Source organism: Balaenoptera musculus, chromosome X, assembly GCF_009873245.2.
Source record: "Balaenoptera musculus isolate JJ_BM4_2016_0621 chromosome X, mBalMus1.pri.v3, whole genome shotgun sequence".
Lineage (NCBI taxonomy): Eukaryota > Metazoa > Chordata > Mammalia > Artiodactyla > Balaenopteridae > Balaenoptera > Balaenoptera musculus.
Window position 1 is genome coordinate 25,638,332 of NC_045806.1, and position 12,172 is coordinate 25,650,503.

At 36.8% G+C, this 12,172-nt stretch overlaps 1 protein-coding gene across 1 annotated transcript in view; it reads left to right on the forward strand.

The window, feature by feature from the left end:
- Positions 1 to 9,848, forward strand: part of IL1RAPL1 (interleukin 1 receptor accessory protein like 1) — a 1,287,591-nt gene extending 1,277,743 nt beyond the window's left edge. Inside the window, exons 10-11 of the mRNA XM_036840523.1 lie at positions 8,508 to 8,678; positions 9,130 to 9,848. Coding sequence (XP_036696418.1) covers positions 8,508 to 8,678; positions 9,130 to 9,848 — 890 coding nt within the window. The remainder of the gene's footprint in view (positions 1 to 8,507; positions 8,679 to 9,129) is intronic.
- Positions 9,849 to 12,172: the final 2,324 nt, after the last annotated feature.

Consider the following 12,172-nt stretch of genomic DNA (forward strand, 5'->3'; position numbering starts at 1 on the left):
TGGTAATCCATTTGCTGAATAATGGCCTCTGTCACTAGTCAATTTCACATATGTGACTTATAAATATTTGAAAGTAAATTTAAAAAAAGAAGTGGCCACCTGCCAGTAACATCTGACAACCATTCAATAGGTGTTTAAAGGTTAAAAACTCCCAAAGACTTGAGTGTCAATCCCAAGCCATTTATATTGTCAGTAAATCTCTTTCCTAGCCCACATCCAACATAGCCACCACCTTCATCTTGATAAGGGAGTCTTCAGTTTACATTTTCTTAAAAGCTCTATTGTTCTAAAAAATCCATGGATCCTTTGGCTTCTCAATCCTTTCAAAGAGAATTGACTAATATCCTCTCATATGTCAAAGAGGAAAATATTTATTTATCATTTTTCCAACCACTTTTTTTATTCCTGATACACAGTTCTATATTCTCCTTCTCTCTTCAAGGTTTCTTAATAATATTTTTAATTCATATTTTTATTTCTTAACTCTCTGGAGTCCAAACGTTTTCCCCCTCAAATATATCTTTTTATAAAACATAGTAATTCATTCGGTAAATTGAAGGAGAAAATTCTACTGGACTAATTGTTTGACTTAAAGTAACAAAGCAACTAATTAATTGGTTAGGTTTGGTGTTTTTGGTTTGTTTGTTTTTCTTTCTCCCCCCAGCTTTATTCAGATATAATTGACATATAACATTGTGTAAGTTTAAGGTATACAGTGTGACGATTTGATACCCATATATATTGTGAAATGATTGCCACAATAATGTTACTTAACATATCCATCACCTCACATAACTATTTCTTTTTGTAGTGAGAACATTTAAGATATATTCTCTGTAACTCTCAAGTATATAATACAGTATTGTTAACCATATTCACCAAGCTGTATATGTATCCCTAGAAATTATTTTTCTTATAGCAGGAAGTTTATTTACTTTGACCAACCTCTCCCCCTTTCCCCTGCCCCCAGCCCTTGACAACCACCATTCTACTCTCTGTTTCTACAAATTCAGCTTTTTCAATTCCACATTGTAAGTGAGATCATGCAGTATTTGTCTTTCTCTGTCTGACTTGTTTCACTTAAGCATAATGACCTCAAGGTCCATCTAAATAAAATGAAAGGTTTCCTTCATTTTTATGGCTGAATAATATTCTACTGTGTGTGTATATATGTGTGTATGTATTTTTATATATATGTATATATATATGTATATACACACACACATATACACATTTTCTTTATCTGTTCATCTGTTGATGGACACTTAGGTGGTTTCCATGTCTTGGCTATTGCGAATAATTCTGCAGTGAACACTGGGGTACAGATATCTCTTTGAGAGAGTGGTTTTGTTTCCTTCGGATATATACCCAGAAGTGGGATTGCTGGATCATATGGTACTTCTATTTTTAATTTTATGAGGAATCTCCATGCTGTTTTACAACTTACATCCCCACCAACAGGGCAGAAGGGTTCCCTTTTCTCTACATCCTTGCCAACAGTTGTTACCTTGTCTTTTTTTTTTTTTTTTTTAATGAAGTCGCCTTAGGATTTTACTTGTATGTTTAATTTTTTATATTTTATTTATTTATTTATTTATTTTTGGCTGTGTTGGATCTTCGTTTCTGTGCGAGGGCCTTCTCTAGTTGCGGCGAGCGGGGGCCACTCTTCATCGCAGTGCACGGGCCTCTCACTATCGCGGCCTCTCTTGTTGCGGAGCACAGGCTCCAGACGCGCAGGCTCAGTAGTTGTGGCTCACGGGCCCAGCCGCTCCGTGGCATGTGGGATCTTCCCAGACCAGGGCTCAAACCCGTGTCCCCTGCATTGGCAGGCAGACTCTCAACCACTGTGCCACCAGGGAAGCCCACCTTGTCTTTTTGATAATAACCATCCTAAGAAGTATGAGGTGAGGTCTCATTGTGGTTTTGATTTTCATTTCTTGATGATTAGTGATGTTGAACATCTTTTTATACACCTTTTGGCCATTGTATGTCCTACATGTCTTTTTGCTATTGAGTTGTCTGAGTTCCTTATATATTTTAGATATTAATCCTCCCCTTATCTAATATACGGTGTGCAAATGTTTTCTCCCATTCTGTAACTTGCCTTTTTATTTATTGATTGTTTCTTTTGCTGTGCAGAAGCTTTTTAGTTTGATATAGTCACACTTGTTTAGTTTTGCTTTTGTTGCTTGTGCTTTTTGTGTCATAGCCAAAGAATTGTGGCCAAAACTAATGTTAAGGAGTTTTTCCTTATGTCTTCTCCTAGGAGTTTTATGGTTTCAAGTATTACATTTAAGTCTTTAATCCATTTCAGATTAAAATTTGTGAGTGGTGTAAAATAGGGGCCCAACTTTATTCTTTTGCATGTGGATAGACAGTTTTCCCAACACCATTTATTAAAAAGATTATCCTTTCCACATTGAGTATTCTTGGCCCCCTTGTCAAATATCAACTGACCACGTATATGTGGGTCTATTTCTGGACTCTTGATTTTGTTCCATTGGTCTATGTGTCTGTTTTTTATGCCTGCACCATACTGTTTTGCTTACTATAGCTTTGTAGTATAGTCTGCAATCAGGAAGTGTGATGCCTCCAGCTGGGCTCTTCTCTCTCAATATTGCTTTGGCTATTCAGGGTCTTTTTTGATTCCATATGAATTTTAGAATTTTTTTATATTTCTGTTAAAATTGCCATTGGAATTTTGATAGGGATTATATTGAATCTATACATAGCTTTGGGTAGTATGGACATTTTAACAGTATTAACTATTCTGATTAATGAATGTGGGATAGCTTTTCATTTGTTTCTTCTTCAGTTTCTTCATCAGTGTCTTATAGTTTTCAAGGTACAGGTCTTTCACCTCTTTGGCTAAATTTATTCTTCAGTATTTTATAATTTTTGATGATATTCTAAATGGAATTGATTTGCATATGTTGATCCATCCTTGCATCCCAGGAATAAATCCCACTTTCTTTTTTGCCCATGCCACACAGCATGTGGAATCATAGTTCCCCGGCTAGGGATTGAACCCATGCCCCCTGCAGTGTAAGCATGGAGTCTTAACCACTGGACTGCCAGGCAAGTCCCATAAATCCCACTTGATCATGTTATATTATCTGTTTAAGGTACAGTTGAATTTGGTTTGCTAGTATTTTGTTGAGATTTTTTTGTATCTATATTCATTAGGGATACTGGCTTATAGTTTTCTTGTAGTATCCTTTTCTGGCTTTGGTATCAGGATAATGCTGGCCTCATAAAATGAGTTTGAGAGTGTTCCCTCCTCTTCAATTTTTCCTTGGAAAAGTTTGAGGATTACATTAATTCTTCTTTAAATATTTGGTAGAATTCACCAGTCAAAGTAGTTGCTGGCTTGAGGATTTCTGTCTGGTTGTTTTTTATGGTTTCTGTTTCTTTAATAAAATTCTCATTTTGTTCATGCATTGTTTTCTGATTCTGTTAAATTGTCTATCTGTGTTATTTTGCATTTCACTGATTTCCTTTAAGATGATTATTTTTAATTCTTTGTTGGACAAGTTGTAGATCTCCATTTCTTAGGGCTTGGTTACTGGTGCTCTATTAGTTTCCTTTGGTGATGTCATATTTGCCCGATTCTTTGTGATCCCTGTATCCCTGCATTAGTGTCTGTGCATTTGAAGGAGCAAACATCTCTTCTAATCTTTACACACTGACTTTAGCAGGTAAAGTTCTTCTCCTGTCTGTTCCCCAGGCCAATGGGATTACCTCCAGAATCATAATCATTCTGGGCTGGAACCAGTTTTGAGTCTGTTGCCGGGTCTGCAGTGAAGTTCATGGTTGGCAGGCTTGTGAGCAGGAGCTCAGGTTCACATGGATCCTGTCTGGTCTCTGGGTGGATAGGAATGCCTCTAGTATCTTGTTCAGTAGTATAGCACTTGGACAAATGTTCACTTCAGGATCCACAATCGGGTCTTCACTCAGTGGACCTATTGCCAGGTGTGTGGATGGGTATGTCTCCCACCAGTTTTCTGGGAGGGCTTCTATCTGGTCACTGGATGGGTCCTTGGGTGGGCAGGACTGGCTCTGTACTGCAGCTGAGAGGATACATGCAAGGGATATCTTATTTGACCATCTTGCTGACTTCATTCCTATTTTTCTTTTTTTGTGGGAAATTACAGTCATAATCTCTTGAAAATCATGGGAAGAGTAAACCAATGACTATATTAGAGCTTATGAATATTATTACAGAGGGTGTGTACATCAACTGCTTTCCATCTCTGTAGTCAATAGAATTATAGTTGAAGGTTTAAGTTACAGAAATAAAATTTAGAGAATAAAGTTCAGAATAAGAAATATATTGTTGTACTATCTTGTTATGACTAACTAGTTTTCAGCTGTTTATAAACTTAAGTTGAATTTAAAAGATCACAGTCCTACCTTTAAAAATCTTAGCATAATTTTGTTTTATCTATGATTATAAAAACTCTCAATTTTTCAGTTTCTTATACACATTAAGATTAGTCAATATATGTTCTTACAGATATAAAAAGAAAAATCTAAGAGATATTTCCCAAGATTCAGATTCAGCTGGTAACTGGGAAAAAAGAAGAAACCTTAGAATCCATATGATTTTGAATCAGAAAACATTGCTGAATTTAGCATGATATCTGGCATGGTGTTTGCAGTCTGATAATTTTCAAGTCAGGAGTTTGCTTCTGTGGGTAAATAAATGCCTAGCCCAGTACTGCACTGACATAGACTCTGGGGAAAGAGAGGAATTAGATATCAATCAAGTGTCCCATTGATTTGAGAGAGGAAGCTGCTGCAGATGCTTGCAAGGGGCCTTATTACCAGAATAACCTACATGTGAGCAACTCCTTTTTATCTGGGAGATATTAGCTTAAATGTTATAAATTCACCCGGATGACATAAAGAGATAGAAAACTGACTGAGACCACAGCACCTATTCCCGAGGTTCATTTAAGCTTAATACAGTTACTGAATATATTACTCTAGGTAAGAATTTATCCCCTTTTTGATGAAAGTGGATTTTCAGCTATTTTATTTAGAGCACATGCCCTGTAAGTATCAAGACCACTCATCATGGAGCTGAGGCTGCAGTGTGTAGGTTTTGTGGTACTTTGATCAATTACCTGGCAGCTGACTGCAGTTCTTTGATGCCTTTGAGACCTTTGGGTACCTATACCCTGTCCTAGAGCAGAGTTTCTCGAAGTATTGTCGCTGGACCGGCAGCAGTATCACCTGAGAGTTTGCTATAAATTCAGATTCTAAGGACCTATTCCAGATGCTCTGAATTGAAAACTCTGGAGGTGGGGCCTAACAGTCTGTATTTTATCAAGTCCTCCCAACTGTTGCCGTTCATGCTTCAGCATGAAAACCACTTTTTCAGAAAAGTTTACAAGGACTCTGAGGTCTTCAGCTGAGTCACAGTGAGAAAATACAGTTCAAGATTATTCCAAAGGAACTTTGCTAAACTTTGACCCTGTAGCTCCTAGTAATTACTTGAGGAGTCCAGGCAGCTTGGAGTGTGTATCACCAAAGCCATCTCTCCTAGGAAATGGCCCAAATCTTGAGAAAATCTCCACACTAGCCATAAGATATGTCATGTGATACCCAAATGAGAGGCCATTCATTCATTTCATCAACAGATATGTTTGAGCATCTACTAAGCCCTAGTCACATATCTGAGTCAAGGATCTTGTGGTCAAAGAAAGAAGATAAGATGTGAGCACAATAATATAATACATGGGAAAAGAGATCACCTTCAACTCAATGATACCAGACTCAGATTCAAAGGAAACAACTGCAGAGTTAGCTGCTGGTTTTTTGACAACGGATAGCCATAGTATTTTTCAAGCTACCATAAACATAATCAGTGGTGAGGTTTGGAAAAATAAGTTTTGTGATTCTATGTGGAATGGGCCAGAAGAATGAGGAAATGGAGAGGGAAGACCCACTAAAATATAATTATAACAGTTGAGAAGAGAGTAGGGCCCCACCTAGGATGAAAACAGAATCCAAAGGATTTTTACCAGTGAATGGCTGTGAGATTATTGGTAATGAAAAGAGATAAGTGGAACATGCCTCTGAAGTTTGGAGACTAAAGACGTGAGATTCTTATGTTACTAAAATTTAAGTGAAATAAAATGTGAAAACAAAGCTTGAGATGGGAAGCTTGTTTTGTTGTGAACATGTCACATGTGAGGTACACGCTGAACATCCAAATTAAGGGGTCCAGGTTACAGGTTCATGAGAAAGAAGATGCGATTGGACATCTACATTAGAGAGACATCTACACAGAAGTGGTTGTTGATGTCATAGGAGGAAAGGAGATTTTTAAGGGAAAATAGACTGAAAGACAAATGAAACAGGCCACAGAAAACATCTTGAGAAATGACAGTATTTATGGATTGGAAGAGAGATGTCCATTGAAGAGGCAGGGGAACCAGAAACAGTGTCATGTAAGCAGAAGTGATATCCAGCTGGAACTTACGAGTATTGGTGGACCATTGTTTACATCTCTTCTGAGTCATAAGTGCTCTGTTCTTTTTGTTGTTCATATTGATCTGGTTATCAAATATTTTTTTTAACCTACAGAAGACAAAAAGCAAAGAATGAGAATCTAGTCATTACACATCTCAGGTCTGAGCAAACTTCAGCACTTTACAGTACTTTGTAAAAATCTGGAAGAGGAAAACCTCCCAGAAAGAAAGTAGTATATGCATGAAATCATTCTACAATCTGCAGTCTGGCTTAAAGAGTCCTCCCTTTGGCCCATGACCCCTGTTCTACTCTTTGCAACACATTTATCCTCTGGAAATAGATTGTTGACTTGTCTACATCTTCTACTAGACTGGAAGCTACTGACCCATATTGCAAAGGGGAAGATTTTATCTCATAGATATGGCATGTGATTACCTAATAAACGGACATTTTAATTAAATACTAACTGGCATTATATTATAGCTTTATTATGTGCTATTTTCTATGATTTCTTACTCAACTAAAGTATTTACATCAACAAAATGGTACCACTATAGACTGCTGGCATGTGTGCATAGACATGGTATAACAAACATAATTATTATTTTTTGTGAAAATTGAATTTTATTTATACTATGTACAACTATATCCTGGTTGAAGAATAAAGAAAACACCAAATACCAAAATATGACATGATAGGGATGATTATTTTTTATTTTATTTTTTTTACCTGAAATGTGCTTTAAAAAAATCTTCCATAGCTAAAGGTTCTTTTCCCCGGGGATCCTATAGTAGAATTGCTAGCTTCTTATATGCCTGTGTTAACTTTAGGTGAAGTAAACAGTTTTCTCAGTTTTCCATGACAAGTTATAGAAGTGAGCTTTAGTGTCTTTGAAGTCAAAAGGAGTGTCCCAAAGCCATCCAGAGCAAGTCATGGATGCCCCTGTATCTTTGATGTTTTATACCCCAAAGATTTTAAATTTTCTATACCAAATGCCCAGTTCATTTTGTTCTGAAATTTAAGAGTGTTTCAGTTCAACTTGATCTAATAATCAAATAATACAATGACAGTCATTAGGAAAGAAGCACAAAAGAGACCTAAGCATATTGATATTGATAGGCTCAGCATACTGATAGTATTTAGAATTGAGGTGAATTATGAATCCTGATATCACACTCTGAAAAGGAAATTGGAGAATGAGACTATGCAGAAGATAAATGACTTCTTATTCTAAGAAACAACAAATGAGAATTTGGAGATGTTTACATTAAGATAAAAATAATGCACGGTAGTAGTCATCAAATATTTGGAGAGTTCTCATGTAAATATGGGGAAGAATGAGGAAAGAAATCAAATTTTAGAACTAAGTTTCATTCATTTATAATTTTTGATTCTTATAGTCAAACTGATTAACATGATGAAAAATAATTTGGCAATAATTTACATGTAAGATAAATGAAGATCAGGAAAACAATATGTTTTTCTATAATACTTCAGCATACTAAACTCAGTCCTAAAATACAAGAACCAGCTCCCAAAGAAAAATTAATTATTCCAAATTTCATTTTATTTTTTCCCCAAAAGAAAATCAGCACAACACACACAACCTAAAAACCATTCCTCAAGCCAGTCAAGCCAGTTTCAATGTTCTTTCTTTGATTAGGTGAATGTACATTTATGTAGAATAAGAACATACTATCCAAATATGTGGCTTTTATAAGTTGTCAAAATTCTCATGATCTGTGCATCAAAAATGTTGAACGTTACCATTTCATTGCTCTTTTCATTAATTTTTCTCCTACTGTCTTAATAACAACAAAAATAGTGACTCCTTTATACCCCCAAATTCATTCCGCGATACTTGGCATTATTGTATTCTTAATGAAAATTAATAAAGACTTCTTTCTTTGGCATCCCAGAAGTGGAACATTCGGAGATATTTATGAAATGGGGTGAATGTTCTCATGTCCTACTGTTTTCTTTGTAGAGTAGTGACTTCAGCTTTACTCTGTAATGTTCTTGACAGATAATAAAGATTATGATGCATACTTATCATACACCAAAGTGGATCCTGACCAGTGGAATCAAGAGACTGGGGAAGAAGAACGCTTTGCTCTTGAAATCCTACCTGATATGCTTGAAAAGCATTATGGATATAAGTTGTTTATACCAGATAGAGATTTAATCCCAACTGGAAGTAAGTTAATGTTTTCATTTAACAGTGTGCATATTCTTGTGTCCGTCTGTGTAGTCATCATTTTTAGACAGAATTTAAACTTTTAGTTCTTTCCTTCTACATCTTTCAGTTTCTCAAGAAAGAAATGGCATTATGTGTTCAAATGAAAAATAAGTGTTGATTCCACTGAGGAAGCTACTTCGATTATTCTGTAAAGCGTCTCATGTTATAAACCTTGACATTTAAAGAAACCAAATGAGAGATTTGTACCTGGGAAAACATTTCTATCTTTGAGAGAAGCAAAGTCCCATACTCTGTTCAAAGTGATCATTGGCTATTTTCATCTTCTCAAGGGTTTACCTTGCAAAAAGAACCAGCAATTCTCATTTAATGTGTGAAAGAGAATTTACTGGGGCTTTCTGGACCGAATGTTCAATTTACTTATTCTGATAAACCCTTTTCTCTGTTGTAGCATATATTGAAGATGTGGCAAGGTGTGTAGATCAAAGCAAGCGGCTGATTATTGTCATGACCCCAAATTACGTAGTCAGAAGGGGCTGGAGCATCTTTGAGCTGGAGACCAGACTTCGAAACATGCTTGTGACTGGAGAAATTAAAGTGATACTAATTGAATGCAGCGAGCTACGAGGAATTATGAACTACCAGGAGGTGGAGGCCCTCAAGCACACCATCAAGCTCCTGACCGTTATTAAATGGCATGGACCAAAATGCAACAAGTTGAACTCTAAGTTCTGGAAACGTTTACAATATGAAATGCCTTTTAAGAGGATAGAACCCATTACGCACGAGCAGGCTTTAGATGTTAGTGAGCAGGGGCCTTTCGGGGAGCTGCAGACTGTCTCAGCCATTTCCATGGCTGCGGCCACCTCCACAGCTCTAGCCACTGCCCATCCAGATCTCCGATCCACCTTTCACAACACTTACCATTCACAAATGCGTCAGAAACACTACTACCGAAGCTATGAATACGACGTACCTCCTACCGGCACCCTGCCTCTTACCTCCATAGGAAATCAGCATACCTATTGTAACATCCCTATGACACTCATCAACGGTCAGCGGCCACAGACAAAATCGAGCAGGGAGCAGAATCCAGACGAGGCCCACACAAACAGTGCCATCCTGCCGCTGTTGCCAAGGGAGACCAGTATATCCAGTGTGATATGGTGACAGAAAAGCAAGGGGCACCCCGTCCCTGGGAGTCTGAGTGGAGTCTGCAGTCCAGTGCCTGGAACTAAATCCTCGACTGCTGCTAATGCTGTTAAAAACATGCATTACAATCTCTAGAACACGAGGAAAAACAGGGTCTTGTACATATGTTTTTTGCAATTTCTTTGTAGCATCAGTGTCTTCCTGTTTTACCATGTCTCTTACCATTACATTTTTGACTTTGTTTTATATGTCATTGGAATTTGTAAATTTACCTTTTTTTAAAGAAGAGACTTACGTATAGATAGAAAACCCTTTTTGGCTTCATTAGTTTAGTTTTAGAATGGGTTTTTATTTCCTTTCCTTGATTTTTGTTTTGCTTTTAACATTTCCTTGGGGTGCTTGGACAAATCTATCCGATGGGACAAGGAGCACCGGATCCTCTCTTGGGTTCTGCCTAGGATCAGCAGGGCCATGTGGGCCTTCAGAAAGCAGTGCAACGAATGCCAGCATTGCCATTTGGGAAAAAAAAAAAAAAGATGAGAAGAACACTTGTTCATAGGAGGGCCGCGCCAATCAGAGCCCTGAATATCTTCCTTGTCCCACCTCATTCCCCACCTCTACCCTTCTAATGGCGGCATGATGTGTAAATTCTGAGAAGGGGTTGGGGGGGGTCTAACTGTCTTAACACTTAATTCACTGCTCGTCAGAATGCACTCCAGACCCAAAAGTGTGCTAGTCACTTGACAGTGACCACTACAGAGTGCTAAGAAGAGAAGATCAAGGGCAGGAAAATGGGGGAGAGTGTGCTGTTTCCGTTTTTTAAATGAGTTGATGTACCCTTATATAAATATATATATATATATATATATATAAACACACAACAAAAGAAACAAAAACAAAAAAAGCAAAAAAACAAAAAAACAAAAAAATCAAGCCCTATATTTGATCACTTCCTGGAAAGGCATGAATGTGTTTGTGGCTGTTTTTGTTTACTATTCTACTTCCTCTTTTCCCTCTATAATTTTCTGCAAATGAGATTATGTGCAAATGCCAGGCAAGTTAACTCAAAAGGGTGAATCAACACAAGTCAAAATGAAATTTACATTGAAGGCTTCCAAACCAAAGGGAAGGGCAGGATGTGTCATCAAATATGTTTTGTCACCTTGTATTATAGAAAATGTTATTTTCTAAAGAGTCAGTGCAAATCTGTGAAACTTATTATGGGGTCCCCTTGTATTTAAATGTTAATTCACTGTATTTAATTTTCAATGCTATATTCAGAATCAAGTGTTTGGTTTCAATTTGTGAACATAAGCAACTTATTAATATCAAAGTGTTTATATAAGCACTCAGGAGGTCAAACATATGAATACCAACAGAAATCAGTATTTTCAAAATAAACATTATTTACACAAAATAGTTTTTAAATTAGGTGAGAAGGTATTTAAAATAATTAATTTTACTGTATAAAGAATTAGTTTTACTTTAACTGTACAATTCTATCTGTCAGAAACAGAAAGCTGATGCTCCCAGGAAATTCATCTCTTACCATTTAGTTTTATGTTTGAATGACATAGCAGCTAATACATAGTCATGTTGAAAATGATGAAACACCAATCATAAAGGAACTTGCAGAGGGCAGAATTGCTAAAGGGAAATATTACCTAAGTAACTTTTAGTTTTTAAAAAAATCAATGTGATGAAAACACTGATAATAGAACTCATGCATTACTTTAGTGATTCATTATAGGAACTTCCATTCCAGCCATCGTCTGTGGGCTTGTGTAGTGAGTATTGTATGTTTGGTTTATTCCTACCACCATATAATGAGAAAACAATTCTACACTTTTGGTCACAATACTAAGGTATGAGTTGGCCACACACACAAAAATGTAAACTTCAGTAGGAGTTCACTGGGGAGGGTAAAACTGAATTGCAAATGTATGAGAGATGAGTATAAGAATTTTGTAACAATGCAAACGTCTCATATTTGTGTGACAAGGAAAAGGACCTTTAGGATGTGCATTGATTTTTATTTGCTAAAAAAATGCTTATTTCCCTTACAACTCTCCTCGGTCCTTCTCTACAATCTGTTCTTTATTCCCGTGCTCCCCTTGGACCTGTGTCACATTTTCACAAACCAGAACTGAAGCTGCAAGGACACATAAACTTTAAGGTCAGCTTTGCACATTGGGTTATTTTCAGAATCCAAGAAGGCCATTGTTTACTTTGTACTATGGACACCTGTCAGGGACTGGTGGCAGTGAACCTCATTGGACTGGATTCCAGATTCCCCCAGTGCTCAGAAAACTGTAAACATGGCAATGGCCTGGTTTATTTCT